The 22,403-nt window shown below is 50.2% G+C and overlaps 1 protein-coding gene across 8 annotated transcripts in view; it reads left to right on the top strand.

The window, feature by feature from the left end:
- PBX1 (PBX homeobox 1) overlaps positions 1–5,275 on the top strand; it is a 133,713-nt gene extending 128,438 nt beyond the window's left edge. For 7 of the 8 annotated variants that reach the window (XM_062602417.1, XM_062602410.1, XM_062602416.1 and 4 more), the window contains one exon: positions 1,027–5,275. In XM_062602417.1, coding sequence (XP_062458401.1) covers positions 1,027–1,031 — 5 coding nt within the window. In that variant the 3' untranslated portion in view covers positions 1,032–5,275. The remainder of the gene's footprint in view (positions 1–1,026) is intronic. The other variant, XR_009961490.1, reaches the window with a different exon arrangement.
- The last annotated feature ends 17,128 nt before the right edge of the window (positions 5,276–22,403 follow it).

Raw genomic sequence — 22,403 nt, 5'->3', positions numbered from 1 at the left:
TGGGCAGTGGTTGGAAAGGATTCATTAACTGAGCACTGAATCAATGTCAGAGTGAGCAGAGGAGGTTGGGTGCGACATCTGCTCCTCTCTAAAGTGGATGGCAACTGTGGAGGAGCAGCTTCTGTGCACTGCCTGCAGCAGTGGAGCCCTCCAGTAGCTCTGCACTTGAGAAATGGGAGAATTTGTCTCTGCATCTGTTTTTAGGAGAGGAAACAAGTTGTCTGCCACACTTCGCTCTACAAACCCTGGGATGGGATATGGTGGTAGCACCTCTGTGGCACTGTGGCTTAGGATGCCTCAAGGAGTGGTTACAGGGAGCATGGAAGGTCAGCCCCGGGTGGCAGAAATATATTTCTGGTTTTCTTACAAAGTGAGGAGAGTAATGCTTTTGCATTAGAAGCAGAGATGTGGCCCAGATCCCAGAATACAACTTTCACAGTGGCAAGAGAGGTGTTTGAACAATGTGTCTTTCCTGCAACAAGGCTTGGGAGCTGATGGCTTCGCTTGCACAAGGGTCATGCAGCAGGAGGGGTGCCTAGAAAGGCAGCGAAGGGGAACATGGAGCTGTGCTGGAGAACATAGCACAGCTCAGCAGTCTCTTGGGACCTGTTGTTCTTTGTGTTCATAGCACCTGAGTCCAGATAATATCTCAGGACAGTGTTTCTGGAGTGTGGTGTTTGCTGTTTTCCTCCTTGCATAAGGGAAAGTGTCATATTTGGGGGTAAAAAAAAATCATACAACCAGAACTCAGAGTTTCTGCAGAAAGATGTGTTTTTTAGGGGCCAGAATTTTCATGAGCACTTGCCATTTAGCAAAACCTCTGTTTTCAACAGAATTGTTTCTTCCCCATCCCACTTATGGAGCCATGTTGTCCGCAGTGGGATGGGGAACCCAGAGGGGACAGCTTTGCCTCCTACATCAGTGCCTGCTAGGGGAGAAGCAGGAGAGTCTGAGTTGGATAGGTGGCTTGGGCAGGGTTGGGTGTGCTATTGGGTGACTGACATCTTCATGTCTCCCTTCCTGCAGGCTAATGGAGGTTGGCAAGACGCTACTACCCCATCGTCGGTGACCTCCCCCACAGAAGGCCCTGGCAGCGTTCACTCTGATACCTCCAACTGATCTCCCAGCAAATTGCATCCCTGGCTGAGCCAGTCCCGGCGGGGCAGGAGGGGAGGGGGCCTCTCCTAACACCGCAGCAGTCAGACTGGAGGTGAACCCAATCAGCACACACAAGAAGACTCCTTCTCTTCTCTCCTCTTCGTCGGGATGCTTTTTTCAGCCAATCTGGACACTTCTTTATACTCTCTTCCCTTTCTTTTCTGGGTAGAAGCCGCTCCCTCCCTGCCACCGCCACAACACCACTCCCTTCCCCTCACCCCTTCCCACCGAAGGATATGTCAACAGGTAGAAGGATTTTAAGGAGGAAAAGCAAAAATCAACTGCCACCACACAAAACAACCCCAAAGCAGTGTACAGCCTCATGCTGGGCATCTTTCTGAGGAGCCACAAATGTACCTCTGTCATTTCTCACTCCTTTACTAGCAGGCAGCCTCCCTTACTCCTCCTGTCTCATGCTACCTCTCCGTAGGGAAACGCCACCGCAGCCCTGCTGCCACCTCATCTGCGCCGGCCCTGGCCACAGCCAGCACCTCGCCTCCCTGCGCCCAGCCCTGCTTCGGTGAGCTGACTGCTGTGCACTGCTGGTGATGGGTGGGTGGACACAGCCTCTGTGCATGTAGAAGAAATCAGCATGCTTCCCTTTGCTTCCAAAAGGTACCAGCGCATTCCCAGCCCTGGGTAAACTGACAGCACTTCCTGGTCCCTGCCCTGCCCTGCCCTGCCACAAATCTCACTGGCTGCTGTGGGCTGAATGAGCCATGAAACCCTCCCATCCTCTCTGCCCGCTGTTGGAGGGGAGGAGAGGAGAGAAGGAAATGAGGCAGAGGCAGGTGAGAAATGACCGTCACTAATTACGAAGGCACTGAGCACCTCCACGGTGGTGTACACTAATCAGTTTTCTCACAGCACCTAGGGAGGCTGGTGGTGGATGTGTTCCTGGCAGTGAAAGTGTCACGGATTGTTTGCGTGTGTTTCTGGGACCGTGCCACACTGCAAAAGAGGAGGAGGTGGGTTCCCCAGTGCAGGCAAGACCCTCAGAGGATGGTGGCACCTGCTGTATTCCCAAAGCCCTGCCAGGCAAGCAGCAAGGGTTGGGCAGCAGGATTCAAGGGGCTTGATGTGGTGGGGTGAGCACAGTGGGTGCTTTCAGTAATGGTTAAAGCAACAGCTCTGTAGGACAAGGGGTGCCCCTCTTGGGGGTATCTTTCTGATAAAGCTCCTGGTTTTATCCCAGTTATTCTGGACAGTGGCATTCGATACCATAGGAAAACTCATGGGATTTTCTGCCCAGATTTTTCTGGTCTGCTCTTTGAACAGCTGGTGATGGCTGAAACACTCCTTCAGGCAGCTGATGCTGGGAGAACATGGCTTTCATTGAAGAACAGGGTGAGGAGGCACCAGTCCGCCTCTGGCAACGGGCTGAGCTTTGTGCCATAGTCGTACTTTTGGCCACTGGTTCTTCCAGTGGATGCGAGCAGGTTCAGCTGTCTTGTGGCAAGATCCTGGGTGTCATAGGGGTCACTGTGGGTGCAGCATAGATAGCACCTTGTAATGGATCTGAATACCTCTTGGCTACATCTCATGCACTTGCGCATCTATGCCCACCCTGCCAATGCTGGTGCCAGCCATCTCAAGATGGGAACTGCCAGTGCAGAGCAGCCTTAAGCAGGAACCACATAAAATTACAGCTCTGCCAAAAAAATTTCTACCCTTCTGGTGGAAAAAACGATGGTTGGCCTGCAGGCCACAGCGGTGGTATGCCCACAGCTCTGACATGCTGTCGCCTTGCAGCTTGGGGCCAGCAGTGTGACTCGCCTGAAGTGGAGATGAAGCCTGCCTTTCCATGGGGAACAAGCCCAGAAGGCTTCAAAACATCTGCTCTGAAATTTATGACCTTTCCCCAGATATGAGAGGTGCCAATTCATTAGATTTTCTCCTTCTGAGCTGGTGGGGTCAGAGTAGGATGCAAAAGGTAGATGAGAAACAGCACAAGCTGCCTTTTGCTTGTTTTTTTATATCTCCAGTTGAAACATTCTGTTCCTTTCAGTCCTATGTCTGGGGTTGGGGGCTGTGTTGCAGAGCATAATGCAACAGGTGAGGTCTGGGGCTGCTTCCCACCTGGGAATATCTTAAGAGCAATGAGAAGCTGGTTTCTCCAAGAGGATGGTTAGGAGGTGTTGCCCATCTTCCCAAGCTGTGCACCTTCCTGCTCTCCTCCTCCCGTGGCTTCCCCCAGTGCAGCCTTTTCACCATTTCTAGGTTATTTTATATGAAACCATTCTGGCAAAGCATTTCAGGGATACAGGACTGGGTCAGGTCTGTTCTGGGGAGTGGCAGCAGTGCTGTGCCTGTGGGAATGCCATGGTACCTCTTGGAAATAAACCGGGAACAATCCAGAACCACCCACTGACTGGAGCCGGCCCATGCCAGGGCTGCCTTCCCCTGCCCTGCAACTGCTGCCCCTCCTGCCTGCACTCCCTGCCCACAGCACCCCTGTTGCAGGCAGGGTGCTTGCTCCTCCATGGTACTTTGTGGATCACCTCCTGGGTTCCCTAGTTGGTCCCTCCGGTTTGTGTTGGCGTAGCTGCTTGCTTGCCTTTTCCTTTGCTTTCTTTATTTTTGGGTTTTGTTTCTCCTCCCCTTTCACCCCTTCCCCCAGCCCCAAGTGTTGTGGGGTTTTTTCTCTTTCTTTTTTAATTTTTTTTTCTGCCCAGAAAAACCTGACTTCGATACCAAAAAAACAAAACAAAAAAAACAAAAACAAACAAAAAACTATCAAAAAACCTGCAGAAACAAAAAAAAAAAAAAGAAAAAAAAAAGCCACAAAAAAAACTCGACGATTCTTTCAGCTTTATTAACATTTTCCATTGTTTCTTGCGATTTGTGTCTCGTTCTTTGTAGTATTGATGATAACGAACATTTGATAATGAATGTTCTTGTATATTCAGATAAAGGAGAAAAAAAACAAACCAAAAACGCAGTCGGAATTTAATAGTGTTTATAATAAAGAATAAAAAATGACCCTCTTAGCACGCAAAATTGAACAGGGGGAAGGTCCCATCCCTGTTCTTTCTGTGGCAACAAGCGCTTCATTCCTGTATAGTTTATAACATCGAACTACCTACATTCATCTTTTTTTTGTTTGTTTGTTTGTTTTTCCCATTATTTTTTTCCATTTTCTCGCATTTGTGAATTAGTTCAAGAATGCTAGAAAAATGTAGAGTTGTGCACACTCATTTCTTCTTACACAATGTTTAAAAAGTGACAGTAATTCATTTTGTAAAACTTTAAAAAGAAAAAAATGGTTGGAATAGTGAGCATTAATAGGTACAGTCTAACACTTTATGTTTCTTAACGCTGAGACCCAGAAATTACCTTTTTTTTGGCATTATTTGAGGGGGGGGTTGGGGCTTTGATGATGATGCTGAGTTTATTTTGACCTGTCTGAGACATCAGCCTTGCTGCTTCCCCTGCGCTTTTGAGCTGTGCCCCAAGTGATGTGAAAAGTGATGGTGGTGTTTGGGGGGGGAATTGTCTCTCCTCCAGGAGGCCCCCACTCCTTTTGATACCCAACCCAGAAGATCCTTAGGCGGCTGCTTTGGGGCTGAGTTGGGGAGTTACGTCTCCAGAGAAGCATGTAGTCCCGTGGGGTTTTGGCGAGTAGATGCTGTGGGGTAATGGGGAGTCAGGTGCTGAGCTGCTTGGAAGTGATGAAAGGGCATGAATCCTCCCCCAAATATGTAGACAGTGGGCTTCAATGCTTTCATGCTCTGCCCTGAATCCCAGTGGCACCCAAGGGTTTGCTGCAAGAGCCTGGGATTGGAGGCACCCATGAGCCCAACCACAGCTCTTGGCTGAAAAATTAATTTTGAGCAAAGAAGGTACCAACCTCATTTCAGTCATGGACCTTGTTGAGGATGGGGTCTCACAGCCTAGCCTCAAGGCCCAGTGGCACAGGGTTGCTGGGAAAGATAAGGGACAAGGGACAGGACATGGCAGCCTCCCAGCCATGGTGGGACACAGCCAAAATGCCCCCCAAATATAGCCTGAAATCTCAGTGGCTTCAGAGTGGGGTTCAAGGAGAAGTGCTAAGGAAGATGCTGGTGGGCACCACTTCAGTTTTCTCTTAAAAACAGGCTCTCTGTGCCCCCCTCCCCCCAAAAAAACAGCTTTTCACATCACTGAACGGTTTAGGGTTTGGGGTATAATTTTTAATCCCAAGGTTTCCTAGAGTCCTTTTGTTTTCATACACCTTTATTATTATTATTATTAAGACTATGTAAATCAGACGTTGCCTGGGGGGTTGGTTCTGTCGGTTTGCTTTTTTTGTTCTTGCAAAGCCCTTTCTATCCCTTGTAAAGATGATCCAGTTGTTCTGAGTTGCTTTTTCTTTTCTATTTTTTCCCCCATTTTTTTTTCTCTACCTAATAAATTCCAAATATTTAAAAAAAGAAAAAAAAAAAAAAAAAAAGAAAAACCCTAAAAAAAAAACACCTCTGTTCCGACCTGGTTTTGAAACTTTAAGCTTTTCTGCTTCTGTAAAGAAAAAAAAAGGCCTCTGTCTTTCTGATCCCAATTGAGACTTTTATGTTCTATGACGATACTAACAAGGTGTAGGTTTTACAGTTTCCTGATTTGTACTGGTAATGCATATTCCAAATAAATAGTTTCTTTTGTTGCAAAAAAAAAAAACAAAACAAAAAGAAATCAAACCTGGCATTTTTTTGGGGAGGAAAAATTGGAACGCGAGGTTCCCTGGGGCTTTTCCCCATGGGGGTGCAGGGGGGGCAGGAAGGGTTTGGGATGCAGCGGGAGCAAAGGCAATAGCCTGATGGTTGGTCCTGCTTCTGGTGGTGTGAACCTGGGAGCTGGAGGGATGCGATTCAGGGGTGATGCCTGATGTGCAGCATTCCTGCTGCTCCCGGCGCCTCCTCCCATGTCTCAGTTTCCCGGGCCAGGGGAAGCGAGTGCTGCTGGACACACACATTTGTCCGTGCAAAACACATTTTCAGTCTTTCATCTTCATTGCTCATTCGCTGCTTTTTTGGACTTCTTAGTGCACTTCTTTCCAAAAAAGCTGCAATGGGGATTTTCTATCACACCCAGGCACGGGGCAGGGCTGGAGAGCAGGGGAAGGGTTGGTGGTTTCTTCTGTTTCCCTGGGGGTTTTAGTTTAAAAAAAAAAATAATAAAAGAATTTGAAAACATTTCTGAGCAAAACCCCATTTTACATTTAAAAATAATTTGCAATTCAAAAGAGCCTGTGCATGGAACAAAAACCAGAACAGCTCTGCCGTGTTCCTGGTGGTATTAGGTGAAAAAGTGGGTGGCTGTGATTCCCCAGCTCCAACCTGGAGAACGGCAGAACCTGCCACAAATGCCTCCAACACCCCACAGGGAGCAAAGCAGAGGGAACAAACCCCTGGGGAGGCAGCACAGGGATGCTGGATTTCTTGTCAATGATTATTCAATCTCCAGACTGACCTTTCTCTTCTAAATAACATGGCAATATCAACGTGGGCCAGCCTCCAGCCCCGGCTGCAAATTAACTGTATCGCCCTCCAGCAGGAGACCCAAGGAGATCCCCGGCCGCTGCGCTGCCAGACCGCCCCAGGAATTATCTCTCTCCACCAGTGCTCTCCTAATACCAGTTTAAATATCATCTTGCTCCCAGCTGTTTAATTCTAATAAATGCTCATCCCAGCTCCAAACAGAGAAATGCTAAGAAGTCACACCGGGCCCAGTGAGAACATTGCCCCAGAAAGGCAGATGGCGGGAGGTGCTTCTGGGAGGAGGGGATATGATGCTGTTTGGCCTGGTGGCTCCTGGCACACATCCTTTCGGTGCCAGGGTGGGTTTGAGCATGTTGCACCTCTCCCAGCTCGAGTCTTTCCCCTTCCCTGCAAAAGCAGATAATTTTATGATGGGAAAAGGGCACATGGGACCTCCTGGAGCGTTCAGGGGCAGCTGGAGGGGCCTGACTGGGTGTAGCATCCTTCCTCCCTCCATCCCCCCCTTGCGGGTTGCTTGTGGCTGAAAGAAACTAAACCCACAGGAGCCAGACTTGATTGTTTGTGTTTTTGTTGCTATCATCTTGTTAACTCTCTCTGCATCCACACCTTTTCCTTCTCCCCCTCCCATTCCCTTATCAGTAGGATTTTTGTTTTTCTTAATTCCCCCACATTTGGGCAATGAAGTTTGGTGAGAGCAAACCCTGAGGCAGGCTCCTGCACTTTTTCTATTTCACATTATAATATTTATGATATTTTAGACAAAAAGGGTGGGGAAAGGCATGGCATAGACATGGCATGGACCCAGCCCTCAGATTTCCACCATAGAAATTTCAAAATGCTTTTGGTGAGCAGAAACCAGCAGCTTGGTGACAGTGCCTGGGACATTCTGAGTCCCCGCAAGCTCCCTTGAACATGTCCTGATCCACACAATGCCTCTTGCAGCTTTTTCTCCTCATAGGCAGCTGCCAGCATGCCCTGGCTCCTGCCTGCCTGCTCCCACCCAGCCCTATGCTGGGGGCTCCAGCCGAGAGACAGCACCAGCCACTGCCATCACTGGGGCAAACCATCGGTGTATTGGGGCTGGCCAATCGCAGCCCAGTTGTTAATAATCCTTCCAAACTGACGGAGTGGTTGGGAGGCATTAAAGTTACTGCTTGCAGTAAAGCACCTATCCATTCGCTGGAGAGTTTAATATACAGCAGGAAGTATCACCTATAAAAGGCAAGGGTTATGTTTTCTTCCAGTTCACCAGGAGTCTATAACTTACAACCTCCATAAATGTGAGTGGGTCTCACAAGTCAGCCCATCAGTCTCTGAAGTAATTCTGCTTTGTAGTAAAATGTTTTATTGTGCCTTAGATGCAGCAGCCCCCTGCCTCCGGGCGGGCAGAGGGATGGTGGCCATCCCTGGGTCCCTCTTCTGCCAGCACCATGGGAATGGTGTGGAGGGGTGATGCTGCCCATTCTTTGGGCATGGTGGGTGCAGCAGCCTAGAAACTAATTAAAATAATTAAGATTAAAAAGTAGAATAAAATAAAACAGAATAACCCTGCCTACAGGCATGAGCTGTTGGGAATGTGTGCTACACCTTTTAATTATTGCTAATGAGCTAGAGTTTTAATAGCTTTATAGGGGAATTGTGGTGGCCTTCTCTGTGCTGGCTGTTCAAGGTGCCCTGCCCTGGGAGCTGCACAGGAAGGGGAAACCCAGGGACAGTGGTGCAGGGGTGCTTGATGCTGGCAGAGGAGGAGGGTGGTGAGGAAGAAGCCCGGAGAAAGGTCAGATGGATGGGTACTGGCTCGGCACAGCCACAGGTGTTGATGGCACAGAGGCAGGGCTCGACGGAGCCCTGGTGGAAGAAATGCACATGTAAAATTACCTCCTTGCCAGGTCCTGCGGCCACCAAAAGGCTTCGTTCACCCCCAGAATCAGCCCAGTTTGCCTGCAGCTGTCGCTGGCCCCAGGGCAGAGCAGCTGAGTGGGGCTGGGAGAGTCGAGCTAATTAAAAATGCAAATGAACGATGGGGCCGCGGCTGCTGTCACTTTCCGAAGGTGCAAATTACAAGGAGGGTTTATTGGCAGGTTCTCATTCAGAGCCTCATCCCAGTCTCCCACAGCCACCGGCCTCGAAGGACGGGCAGCCCCTGCCTCACCACTGCAACCACCCGACAGCTGAAACAGGTTCTGTCTTTCCTCCCCTTGAAGCAACCTCCAGAGCAGGGAAAAGGGGGTAGAAGGAAGGATGAGGGGAAATAAAGTTGATTAAAAAAAAAAGAAGGAAAAAAAAAAAGTTTACCTGTTTTTTTGGTGGGGTTTTTGTTTCTGTTTTCCTTTGTTTCATTCCCACCTCTTTGTATGAAAATAATTCTTCAAAATGAAAAAAAAAAGAAACATCCTAGGCAAATACTTGCTAAAACAAATTACACAGGGACTAAAGCAGCCCTGTCCCCTGCCGGCGGCACTAGGCATTCTTGAGCCCACGCCACAAATACCTCATTTCTGCTCCATCCATCACGACATGGCTTCGTGGCGTTGCCCCTAAATATTCAATATATTCTTGGAAACACTGCCCTAGCTCAACCTGTAAAATCCAAGCTGCAGTGCACCCAGCACGGAGAAGAACCTAAAGATGGAGGTGACCCACACAGCTCTGTCCAGAGCAAGACCCTCAGCAAAGCTCGTCTCCCCAACCCTTCCAGACACATGGGGGTTTTGCCCAATTCTCCTGGGTTTGGGAGTGATTTGGAAGCGGCCATGGCAGGGACCGCTGCAGTGATTGCTAAGGGCCACGCCAGCGATTCTCCCACTCGCTGACTCAGCTCCAGCGCAGCTCCCTCATCCTGCAGCTAATTAGACTCCAGCCTCTCATCTTGTTAATAAGCTTCCAGTTCATTTGCATACAAAAAAAAGAAAGAGAGGAAAAGCAAGCAGCTCATTTTGCCTTCAACATGTGGCTAATGCTTATTAAAATATTTAACCTTTTATTATGGCCCAGAAGCATCTGTTCAGGCAGAGCGTGGTGCAGACAGATGCAGGCATTGTGCTGCTTCTCCTGCCTGCTAGCCTCTACCAGGCAGCGGCCAGCAGCAAGACTCTAGGACTGTAACGGGACACCCTATGGAGGGTCCCCACCAGTGTCTGCTAGTGCAGAGCTATTGCAAGCCCCTGGGGCAATGGGAAGATGCCGCAAAACACAGGGAACTTCAGCTCCTGAATGCTGTGTCCATGGTCTGCAGCATTTCCTGAGCCTGACTGCGGCATTAGGTGGTTAATGCCATTGAGCTGCCTCAAAACTCATCCTTTGAGCTATTGCCTTTCAGAGCTAAATAAAAAGGGCCCAACTACCAAGACCCTGCTCCTCTCAAGACCTCTGTCCTCTCAAGACCCCTCCTCTTCTGTTGAGACCCCTCTCATAGCGAGAACCCCCCTCCAGGAGCTGTATTTCAGCAACAGCCACCCCAGGCACTGGGCACGCACACCCAGGTGGCCCCTGAAAGGTATCACCACCCCTGGGACCAAGTCCAGCCTTGCAGGCGTGAGCAGGAGTGAAGGAGAAGCTGCTGTCCCAGCTGCAGCCATGCAGGTTATTTGATGGTGATTAATTAACCCGGGACTAAGAGGTTTGTGAGGGAAGTGGGGAGCACTGCCTGGAGCCCAGCCACCATGGGGCTGTGCTGGGACAAGGGCTCCCAGCCACCACTGCTGCCAGCTGCCCAGTGCCAAGCAGGGGTCTCAATAAATCGCCTGTGCTTCCAGCATGGCTGAACTTGTGGAAAAGTCTGCTGTGCAAGAGGGCTGGCGGCTACACAGCTGTGTCCTCTGTATGAAATAGAAGACATAATCATCTATATAATGTATTTATGTGCATACATGTGTAGGTAGAAGTGACTTGGTAGTGTGCTACCTCCCAGGACCTATAAACCCCCTGAGATTTGTAATCCTGGTGAGCACAAGCAATGCATTTAATGCTTGGAAAAACAGGAGGGAACTGCAGTGAAATAGTACACACACCCCAACACCTCCCAAGGTGAACTTGGGCCACTTAAAGGCAGAGACCCAAAACCCAGCTAGGCAGTCATTTTTCCTTGTTTACAGGCGGCTTCTCACCATGGCATGAGGGTGCCCTCGGGTACCTTCACTCCTGGGGCAAGAGGCAGTACAAGGACATCACCCTCCAGTCCCAGAGCTCTGACCTGTGCTGGCGTTTCAGGCTGGGGATACAACCAGCAGATCCTGACCCACTGTCTCACACTAATGGCCCTGGCTCGCTCCCCCAGGACTTTGGTGCTGTCACCTTACCCTTGATCCCTAGTTATTATAAGCAGGTTCCTGGCTAAGCACTGGCTGCCAGGCAGGGGCTGGAAAATGTTTGCTTTGCAGGGTTGCAGGGCTGTATCCAAACTCCATCATTGTACTGGGTACTGGCACCTCACAGCAGCTAAGCGCCAACAACAACCTCGCCTCTGCCTTCTTTCAGAAACCTGAAATCTTGACATGTGCTGGAAGGGATAAAAAATCCACCGAGGCCAGGGGCTGCAGAGCAGCTTTTGAAGCTGATAGCGGCTGAAGGCTTGTGGGGAGCATCCCGGGAGGCTCCTGCTGCGCAGGGCCAGGTGGAGGGGCGCCTGCAGGCATACCTGTCTGGGGCGATCAGGGCTTCGGCCTGTCTGCTGCGTGTCCTCTGAAGGTCATCAGGGTGGTCCCTGTCCTCAGGCTTTCTCCCGGCTGTGCAGACACTGCCTTTTGTTGGGAGGTAATAGCTGGTGTGTGACTGCAGCAATAACTCTTCCTCCCGTGCTGTGCTCCTCGGTGGGATGGCTGCAGCCAGGGCTTCTTCTCCGGCAGGTTGATCTGTGTGCCCCGGCGCTGTGGCAGTCTCGCCTGACTTTCTGCAAACCATTCCTGATGATGGAGGGCAGGGAGATGCTGCCCCATCCTGCTGGAGCAATGGTGGGGGCAGAGATGCTGGACCAAACAGCAGCACAGTGGGAAGCAGCTGGAAATGGGACCGCTGAGCCAAATACAAACCGGGACTATCCTAGAACTGCTGTGAAACAGAGGAGCAGCCTGTGTCCTTCTGCAGCCCTTGGGGAAGAGGGCATCGGAAAGAGCACCTTGCTTCCAGTGCAGCACAGTTTGTGAACCTGTGTGCTGGGACCTGTCCTGTTGAGAGCATCCAAAAAAGCAACCCCACAATGCTGTACCACTTAACCTCTTGCACTGGTGAGATGGGGTCTCATCCATGTCTTCCCTTCAACTCTTGATAGGTGCCAACCAGCCTGGGCACAGCAGCATCCCAACCAAGGCAAAGAAAGGTAGAGATGACCAAAGGGACAGGTTGGTACCCCCGTCACTGACACAGGAGCTGTGCATTCAAGATCCACCTTCATGTTCTGGTTTATCATAGCTGGGTATGTACCCTTTGGCACAGAAGACAGCAGAGACCACTGGTTCAACAGCACCACCAGCATGAGCCTTCCCAAATCGTGCTGGTGTGAAGCTCCAAAGGCAAGGAAAATCTTTCCCAGGCATTCTAAGGGGGCCAGGACCCTCAGCTCAGGCACTACCTGCATTGTTCCTCATGTGGCAGGACCATTTCTTGGCCACAAAGCCCCATGAGCACTGCCATCACCCCTGTGCTGGGCACCTGCATCTCCAGCAGCATCCCTGACCCTTGGCAGTGGGATGTTCCCCTCTCCCTGCCCTTTGATCCCCCCTGCCGCTGACAGCTTCCCGGAGGATGTTTTGTTGATGGTGTCACCCTTGACCATTAGCTTTTCACGCATGACTGTAACATGACATCTCTGATGTGGTACCGCCAGCAGCCAACAACTTCAGAGAGCAATTAAAGCTGAATGAGTCAGTGCGGGAGAGAGCATCTTTGACCACACATCTACACCTCCTTCCTGGCCCCAGCCCCACACCACCCCCTGTCCCTAAATTGCCCCAAAATGCACTTTCCCCACCTTTTGGGTTGAGTTAACCATAGGGAAGGATAGGCAAGATGGGTTCAGCAGGTTTGGAGCCATTTCCAGCACCAGCAGAAGGTGACCCATCCCCAGGTACAGGGTCTTGGAGGCATCCCAGCTCTGTCTCTGGGACCATCCTCACCTGTGGGCTTGATCATGATCTCCCCTGCTCCCTTTCATGCGCCATTATGATTTTAAGATGAGGGAGGCCAAGGTGGTGGGTTTTCTATGCGATTAGCTGCTGAGATGAACGTTAATTAGTTTCCAATTTCCATAAAGTACCCCATTGACAGAAAGATCAGTTAAACGTGCTCACAGCTGCGGAGGATCGCTCAGAAATTGGGAAGGGCGGAGGAGAGGAGTGGGAGCAGGTAACAGGAGGAAGGATGGAAAAGGGAGACCACACAGCGCCACCAAGCCCCGAGGGGAGAAGGCAGCGGGACTTTGGTGGCTGCCCACATGCTACATGAGGGATATAGATATGTGATGAGAGGAGGGGAAAAATTAAATCCAGGGATATTTCTGGGGTCAGATTCCACAGAAAAGGTGCGTTGCTCTGCCAGGTCTTTCCTGACCCCACCTATTGCCCCATGAGCCAGCAGGGAAGGCTGAGCCATGCCACCCAGCAGCAGCACCCATGGCAAACAGAGACTCTATGGATGGGGCAATTGAGTTCTGATGCTTTTGTGCATTTTGTACCAAACCTCTCTCTGAATTAGCACCTCCCCCCCTTATCCAAGTGAACCGGTGCAACCCGGGAGTGCTGTGGATCTGCCACGTGACAGCATGGAAGTGAATTGCAAATGACATTTCATTAACAGCTTGAATAAAGCTGTTTTCCCTGTTTCCTGCTATGCCCAAAAGCAACAGTCATCTTTTGCACAAAGTGCTCTTCAAACCCCAACCCAACCCAGTCAAGCTGGGGAGCACATCTGTGGACGGTGTTGCCCCCCACATCCTCTCCCTATCAGGGCATGGCTTTTGGGACAGAGCAAAGGCAAGGAAAATAGCGGCTGAAAAGGGGCAGATGTCCAAGGAGGGGTATCCATGCCACAGAGCAGAGCAGGAGGATGCTCAAATGATTTTGGGGCAGGTTGTTGCTCCCAAAGGGCAGGAAGACAGACTCTCCTTGGAAAAAGGTGTTCAATGCTAGGGGTGGCCCAGCAAAGCGCAGTGGAGGAGCAGTCATGTGCTATTGGGTTGCACATCCAGGACACTCAGCACCTTTTTGATGCCAGAACCTAGCACAGTGTAGTGGGAATGCTGGGGCATCGGCAAACCCAGCCAGGACTGCAGCATCCTTCTTCTCCACTCCAAGAGGGAGCTCAATGGGAAGCAGCAAGCACCAGCAGTTCCCAGGCTGCATGGCCCTTCACTGGCCGTGCCCAGCTGTCCAGGGGGTGTCGGGTGGTAGGAGGAAGGGAGGGATGGGGCTGCTGTGCCCTCAGAGAGCGCTGGGCACAGCTGGGCACTGTGCGGCGTCCCCGCCGCAGCCCCTTCCAAAGCCAGCTGAGACCCCGGGCGCCTGCTTGGCACGCTGTGGCGGGGGGAGCTCTCCCACACCCAGCACCTCATAGCGTCCGCCCAAAGCACCCCCAAAGCACCCTGTGATGGGCATCCCTGAAGCCACAAGAGTGAATTTCCCCCCATGCAGCTGCACAGACCCCACTCTGCGCCCCATGAGGCCAGGCGGGGGCCAGGGCCCCATCAGGGAGAGCAACTCCCGTCCCTGCTCCCACTTTTGACGTTATTCAGCTGGACAGAGGGATGTCTGGGCGAATCATTTTCAACGCTCCTCCATATTCATAATGGGCTAAATATAGGGGAGCAAAGTGGGACCTGGCGGGCAAAGTCCCCCCGTGGTCAGAGCCAATGACTTCTCCACCGAGATGAAATGCCGGCGTCAGCCCCGCTGCGGCCCTGGGGGCACAGGGAGCTGTACCTCGCCAGCCCCCCGACCAAAGCGCAGTTGTTCAGGGCTTTTTTCTTTAGCTCCCGGTGGCCAAATTCAAAATCATGTTTTCAGCCAGTCGGGGGAGTCAGCAGAGCAGCCCGGGAGGGGGTCTGCTGGCCCTGGCACCCCCCCGTCCCCCTGGTTCTCTTCTTCATTAAGCGAGAAGGTTAATGATTTCAATTAGGGAGAAGGCAAGCAGCTAAATGAGTATAAATAAAGCTTTTTCTGAGCAGTGGCAGGGAATGGGCAGGAAGAGTGTGGGGGGAGCAGGGGCTCATGGGACTGTTGTGGGGATCCCATGGGAAAACACCCACAGCAGGAGAAAGCACTGTCCGTCCTGCTGAGCCAGGCCCTTCACCAGCCCCAGGCTGATGTGCTTACCAAAGATACTAATAAAGTGATGACTTCTGCCCCACGCCTCCCCTCCTGCCATTCCCTAAGGAATAAAGTCTCCATCAATGTGACCCTGGCTTCCCTCCAGCCCCAGAAAAGCCACATTCACTCACTGGCCCCAGTGGTCCCAAGCCATGCCTGTGGCTTGGCTCATGCAGAAAAAAAATACCATGAAAAGTTAAAACCAGCCCCATGTAATGGAAATTGGTACCGGATCCCTGTGGATTGCCAGGGTCTTCACAACTCTTCCAAAACTGGCACTTACTGCACACAGTAAAAAACATGAATAATGTCAAGCCCAGCAAATAGTATCTGCAGTATTGTGGATAAGTTCTAAATAAAGTTTATTGACCAGTAAATCTGCTGGTATCCCTCACCAAGGTGTCCCTACCTGTTCACAGTAAGGAGTGGAAAGGAGACTCCTGAACAGAGCATCCCAGAAGGGCTTGCTTGGCAGGAGTCCTGGGGGCTGCCCCTCCTTGTCACCACCTTGTTAAACACCTCCATCAGTTTTCTGGTTCAACAGCAGCTCCCACGCTAGGTTTTTCTGGCAGGTACCCACCAGCCTGTGGCATCTGTTCAGTGCGATGGCTTCTGGGGACAGAGGGAAAGCCCAGGATGCCAAGGTGTGCAGCTAAGTCCTAGGCAGAGTCACGCACAGGGATACAGTTGTGGGAAGCAGGTTTAATTTCTTGTCCTGCTGTGAGCTTGTAATTCAGTGTGAGACAAAGTGGGAAAAAAACATGGAGGGGATTTCTCTTCTGGGGTTTGAATTAACATATTTTTGGGCATCTGGTGCTCGAATAATAAAGCATGTCCTTTCCAGCACAAATAGATCAGCTCCTGCATTGGGTTGGCTTAGCAGAAACTTGGAGCTTATGCTGAATATGAGCAGTTTCACTGAATGCAAAGCTAGAAAGGTACAGGAGGTTGTATGTACACATGTGTGTGTCTCCTTCATGCCACCACGAAGAAACACAGGCACAAATGGTCAAATGTGCTACAAACAGCCTGTCAGTCCCTTGAGATGTTCAGTGCAGGTAGGTGTGCTGCTGTCTCAGGGGTCCCAGAGCATCCCTGCCTTCTTTAACTCAACCAACACTCACCAGCAGTTGATGGCTCCTGTTTTGGAAGTGAGAAAAACCCTGGATTTGGCTTACCAGTGATCATGGAGAGGGGCTGTCAGGCTGGCACTGGCCACCGAGGCATTTGCAGGGCTGTGGAACAGAGGTGTCAGAAGGACAGTGGTGCTGCCTGGCTCCTTCAATGACAAGTTGTGCTCTCTGTGTCCTACAGCTCATTTTCCCCTTGCGAGAAACTCGGCAGTATCTTTTCCCTGAAAAAAAAAACATATTCTGCGACTCATGGAAAAGGTAAGGTAAAGCACAGCCCCCACACTTGAACAGACATGTGGCTATTTTAATAGATGAGGCAATAAATAAACCTGGTAGAGGTTTTTCAAGACTTCATTCATTTTTGATAGCGAGAAATTACTCCTTTTCCTCCATAAGTATATATAAAAAGTTCTCACTAGGAATCTGGGAGCTCACCAGCACAATTTCCAGGTCCCCTAGCTTCACCCCATGGCACCCAAAGTGCCTTTTGGCATCCCAGCAGTGGGAACCAAGGGCTTAAGTGAGAATAACTTGCATTAGAAATCAACCATGACAAAGTTTCCAGCGGTATGGTGGAAGAAGAAAGCTAAGCACCCTAAAAGCCCCAACCCTGGGAGGATTTATTTTAATTAGGTTGATTCATTTATATCATGCAGTCTTTAAAAATAAGCATTTTAAGCCAATTCACTGATTTCAGAAAGGCTGAGCTCGGCAGCATGGGGTGACTGTGCCTGTCTCCTCTTTTAACTGTCAAACACAAAGATACCTCAAGAGGCTCAGTAAAAGCAGCTATTTTCTCCACTACACTGCCAGCAAGAACGTTCTCAGCACTGGCCACAGCACAGCAGAGTCCTGAAACTCAGCCCTGGACCTCCAAAATGCCTTTCAGTTCACCTTTGAGATACATTTAGTAACTCACCTTAATATTGATGCCCTCCATACACATCACTGCGGAAGGACTCTCGGCCTTGGCCAGCATAATTATACGTTCAATATTAACGGTCTTCATCTGTCAAGGCTCACCTGCACATGTCTGCCTTCATCCTGTGGGGCTGGGCATGTGCTCCACCGTCCCCAAATGCCACCCATCAGACCTCAGCAAACCCTCTGGAGAAGAAGCTAAGGATGGGTTTGAGATCATCTTCCAGCGCTGGTTTAGAAGTTTGAAGCATAAGAAGGTAACAGCCCTCCCCATTCAGAAAGTCTCCTGACTCATTAGCCTCCTCCTGCCTGAGGGACCAGGGAAATGCCAAGGTGGCTGCTGGCTTTGGCCAAACCAAACAAGACCTGATGACCAACAGACCTTACCAAAAAGGAAGATGCAGCTAAGGACCTGCAGCCATATTTTAAGTGGCATCAGGAAAAGACAAGGAACCCTTCTTGATGTGGCATGCTGCAGGCTTGGGAGACTTCTGAGGAGCTACAGATGGCCCCAACCATGCAACCCTGATTTAGTCTTCCTCCCATACGTTCAGTTCCATGAAACCTCATTTGTTTTGAGACATATGTGCTAAGCCCATTCAAGGACTGGGAAACATGGTGGCTACAGAGGGGGCCCCAGGGGCTCTCCCTCCATCCCATGCGTGAGCCCCTCATGTCACACAGAGCTGTACCAGTGACCTTGTCCAGGGAAGTCACGCCATCACCATCATCAGAGCACAGTGGCACAAGAATCCTCTGTGCCAGCCAGGACCCTGACCCATTGTAGAGGGTCCAGGGCAAGCTTGGGGTGGGGGACTGCGGTCCTCAGCACAGCAGTCTCCACGGGGATGGGAAAGAGAGATAAAAAGTCCTTTTTCTAGTAAATCCTTTATGCTGTTAGGGCCTTTTCCTCTGGGTAAGCATGAAGCCTACCTCTTTCTAGGCTATTATTAAAAGTCAGGGCTAAAATCCCTTTGGGAGTGGAGAAGGCAGATAATCCCTGCTCCTCCTGACCTTCTTTCCCTCCTTGCATTGCAAGGTTACTGCAGCTCCCCAGAAATAGCTGCTCTACATGAGACACTCTTTCCCTTCCAGAAAAAAAAAAAAAAAGAAAAGAAGGAAAAAGAAAATAAACTAAAAAAGGAAAAGATATTTCCACCCCAAGATCCCTTCAAGCAGAGGGGTCCCTGTGGCTGGAACCAACTGCCCCCCGTCCAGCCTGAGGGGTTATTCCTTGCCTCTCCCTAAACAGCAGCTAAAGAGTCAGCTGGCAATATACATCTTAAACCTACCAGAAGGGCAAAAGGGGGGGGGGGAGGATAAGGGGGAAAAAATTGCCTTAAACCACCAAAATTCTATCCTATTGCCCCTCTGCAGAATAAAGAGCTAAAAGCAGTTTACTCTTCTCCAGAGTGGCAGACATCTGTCCCCAAGGCTGAGAAACTGTGTGATGAATTGCAGCAGCAGTGGGGATTTTTGCCTCTGCTTTTAAAAAGCCCCCAAACTACAGGGTTTGCATCAAGAAAGTGTTGATGCAGCCTGCATACCCTGCAGCTCTCGTGATGCAGGGTATGCGGGGCTGCAGGCAGGGGAGAGGAGACACGCAGGAAAAGGGAGACCTGCGGACGAACAACCCCTGCGCTGGGATATATGCCTTTAATGGCAGGCTAATCACTTATACCGATGCTGATTTAGGGCTGGAGATGTGCAAATCGCGGGGCTGTTGGGAGGGTTGTGCGTGGCTCCAGCTACCTCTAGTGGAAAGCAGACAGAAGCGGCCGCCCTCGGCTGTACCGTTTCCTCAAGGGCTTCGTCAACTCCAAGGCGCTTCCACCTACTTGGGAATCCTTATTGCAATATTTAGCTGAGTAAAACACTACAACCCATCACTCTGAGCCCAGACATAGGTGTATGCGAGTGAGTCTAGCAACTGTCCTGGTTTTGGGGGCCTTTCAGAAAGGCCAGGACCTGCTTATCCTGCATAGTCGAGCTGGGTGTAGCAGGTCCGTGTTGTGCAAGACCTCAGTGAGCTGCTCCTGACAGTCCGATATCTCAGGCACCTCCTCAGCAGTGGCCAGGGTTTTTTGCAGGACCAAAGGCAGGATCAGAGGCCCATTTTCCTGGGACATAGCATAGGTGACTGCATCCCTTGAGGTCTGGCAGGGCTCTGTGACTTCCCTGTAAGAACACTCAGCAAGACTGGCACAGAGGGATGAGCACCTTTCTCCTTGAGCATCTGTGCTACCACAAGCCACATATTCTCAAATAGCATTGCAACCTGGATATAAATGAGGAAAAATGCTGTTCAGCAGAGAAGCCTTCACTATCACCATTGCAATAAGCACACCCTTGCTGCAAAGATGCATGGTTGTAAAGAGTTAAAAACGCCCACATTCTTTTCATAGTCAATCCAAAACACAGCACTGTACCAGCTACTAAGAAAAAATTAGCTCTATCCCATCCTAAACCCAGGACACACAATCACAACAAGTTTTCCTCTCCCGGCAAAGTTCTTTGGTGGTCTATTTGCACCCAGGGGAGAGGCCCCTTCACTGGATTTTCTAGGTGTAAACCCATAAAGACCAAATCCACTTACTCTTCCTTTTTAGCCTCAAAACCTATTGTATTTTCTACATGCACTAAAGTGGTTTTGTGTCAAAAAAAAAAAAAAAAGAAAAAAAAAGTTACTTACTTATTCCATGAATCCAAGAGCTGGTGCCTTCCGAAAGGTCCCCAGATTGACTGCCCTTCACCACAGCAAAGCAGCAAGAGGCAGCAGTTACAGTCTGAGCAGAGGCCCTGGTCCTTGGCCCCTTAACACCCTACGGCCCTGCACTCAGAAACAACTGCTATAAAGTACACACAGCCTCAAAAATGATTGCTATTAGCCTATAAAGAAACAGAAACATTTTTCAGTACCTCCAGCAGGCTCTGGCCTCACAATGTGCCTGGGAGAGACCTCCTGCAATAAACTTGGGTCAGGCAGATGGAAAGAGCAGCAGCTAGTTGCACCCAAACCAGAAACTACTTTTTCGTGCTTTTCATTGCACTGTCACCAAAGGGGAGGAAACAATGCCATCTCCTTCCCAGTTTCACAAGTCCCTGAAACCATTTCCAAAATGGTTAACAAGCTCTGAGTGTCAGGGAGAAGTGGGGCTGATGGAAAGGATTAGACATTAATGAAAGCCATCTTCCAAAGCATCCATCACTCCACTTTCATGAGTTTCTTAATGTGGTGGGAACTCTGCCATGGCTGGATTCCTTTTATTTAAAGCAGAGATAAAAAGCTGGAGAGGTATTAATATTAATTAAGAGACAGACATTTGCAGTAACTTTCTTTACCCCATGTCGCACCCAGCTCTTGGTTGTTCTCACTTCGGGGAACAACCAGTTTTTTTCCAGAACAAGCTAAATTGTTCTGCAGAATTTATGAGTCTTTGTCACTTCTGCTGTGACTTTTATCCCACAGGGCAGGAAGCAAATGCTGCACCAGATGAAAGCTGCTCACAGCCCAATTCTCTGTCCTGGGGCATGTCAAATGTTTCTATTTTTCTTGAAATTCCCTGTGGAATTTCTGAAACTGGAAAAAAAAATATCCTTCCCTGATGCTGAAATAAGATCTTAATTTTTGAAAAGCAAGAAAATGAAAGAGATGGAGAGAAATGCCATCATTCTGAACACTTGCCTGGGAAAATGCGGTGAGGAGGAGCTCCAGGCATGGGACTGGCACTGCTGGCTGGAGCTTTGCAGTGATGGTGGGGACACAGCTGATGAGATCTCCACCCTGGGGTAGGACATGGTCCTCGAGGACACATGCAAGACGTTTCCCATGGCAAGGTGGTGCTTGGCCTGTTGCAAGTCACCTTATGTTACCCATGGTCCTCACTGGCCACAAAAGGGTTATTCCCCCAGGACTCTAGGGTTTTAATTGATGAGTGGCAGAGGCTCCTGGCTCTGGTCAGCAGGCTTAGCTTTTTGCTGCCACGTCTCTTTGGTTTTCTGTCAAACTTTGTCCTTGATCTGTGCAAAATGGACTTCCCAGCCAAGTGCTGTCTCTTGCAGCCATCTCCAATGTCAGTGGGTAAACTGATGAACTGCAGTTGGGAACTGTTTAAATGAAATGACATCCTGGAAGCACCTGGGCAGATGTGCTGTACCTGCACCACTGGTAACAGATGGGGAAAAGTGAGAACCAGGAGACACTGCTTCTCCGTAAAAGCACCACAAAACCTGGATCACCTCTCCCGATTTTCTTCGTTCCATCAAAGGTCAAAAAGAAGAAGAAAGGCAGAAATCAGCTGCTGAGGTTAGTACAGGCTCCTTCATTCCCAGGGCCATGGGAGTGTCCTTTACCTAACCAGGTTTGCCAAATCTGGAGGCAAAGGGAGAATTGCAAGGGAGAATTAGGCTAGAAAATGTGTAGCACCATGGTCTCCTTCCCCTGCAAGTGTGGTCAGACAAACATTCCTGCTAGTGTGACCCCTCCTGAGAGCCACTGAGATGGCTCCAATCAGCTCCAAGAGAGCCACACAGCAAAAGCCACACAGGTGGCCAAGTCAGGCATGAGCTGCCCTATAATAGCTGCCCCATTGCTTTAGAATACAAAAGCTAGAGAGCTCATTAGTTAAGTGAGCTGAGGGTTTTAGGTGAAAAACCTGCTGGATGCTGTAGGGCAGAGCTACCCCTGTGTTAATTAAAGGAGTTGAAATAGGGGCAGGCTGAGAGAGAAGTAAAGGCAGAGCAAGGTCACCTGAAATTAGGAAACAGAGGCATGCAGGCCTGCCTCACCCTGGGCTAATAAAGCTCTGCTCGCATTAACATTTAAGGGATGAGAGAGCAGGAATGCTGGGGCAGGGGACATGGCTGTTAAACAAGGGGCAAATCCTGCCCAGGCACAACCCAGTTCCCGATTCCCAACAAGGGCCAGCAGAGCCCAATAGGGACCTCAGCACGGGGAAAAGTTATTTCATGCTTATGGAGGTTCCCCCCTTCTCCTCTCACCCCTCAGCACATAACCCAGGAGCAGGCAGAGGAGAGGTGGGATGCTCTGCTGTCTAATCCTACCCTGCTGCCTCCTTGGGTGCCTTGAGCCCAGCTTCAGAAATAAGAATTAGAAGGGGGGAGGAGGGGAAGAGGGTAGGAAAATTAGTTAAAAAAAAACCCTCACAAAACAAAACAAAAAGACTTTTTAACCTTGAAAACTTCTGGCTGCTGAAATAACACACGCACAGAAGAGATCAAGAGTGATAGAAATAAACAGCTCAAATAGGGGATGATTTTGCAGCGGCGGAAGCCAATGGTACGGTCAGCGATGAGCGGGGCTCGGACACGGTCCTGGGCGCCACCGCTCCCGTCCCGTCCCGCCCCGCTTTTGTCGTTCGGGACTCGGCCACGAGATGGAGGCTTCTGCCCGCGGAGAG

The sequence above is a fragment of the Pezoporus occidentalis genome, unplaced genomic scaffold, assembly GCF_034315485.1.
Source record: "Pezoporus occidentalis ecotype Australia unplaced genomic scaffold, CSIRO_AGI_Poc_V1 ctg76, whole genome shotgun sequence".
NCBI classification, from domain to species: Eukaryota; Metazoa; Chordata; class Aves; order Psittaciformes; family Psittacidae; genus Pezoporus; species Pezoporus occidentalis.
This window is presented reverse-complemented; position numbering and strand designations above follow the sequence as displayed.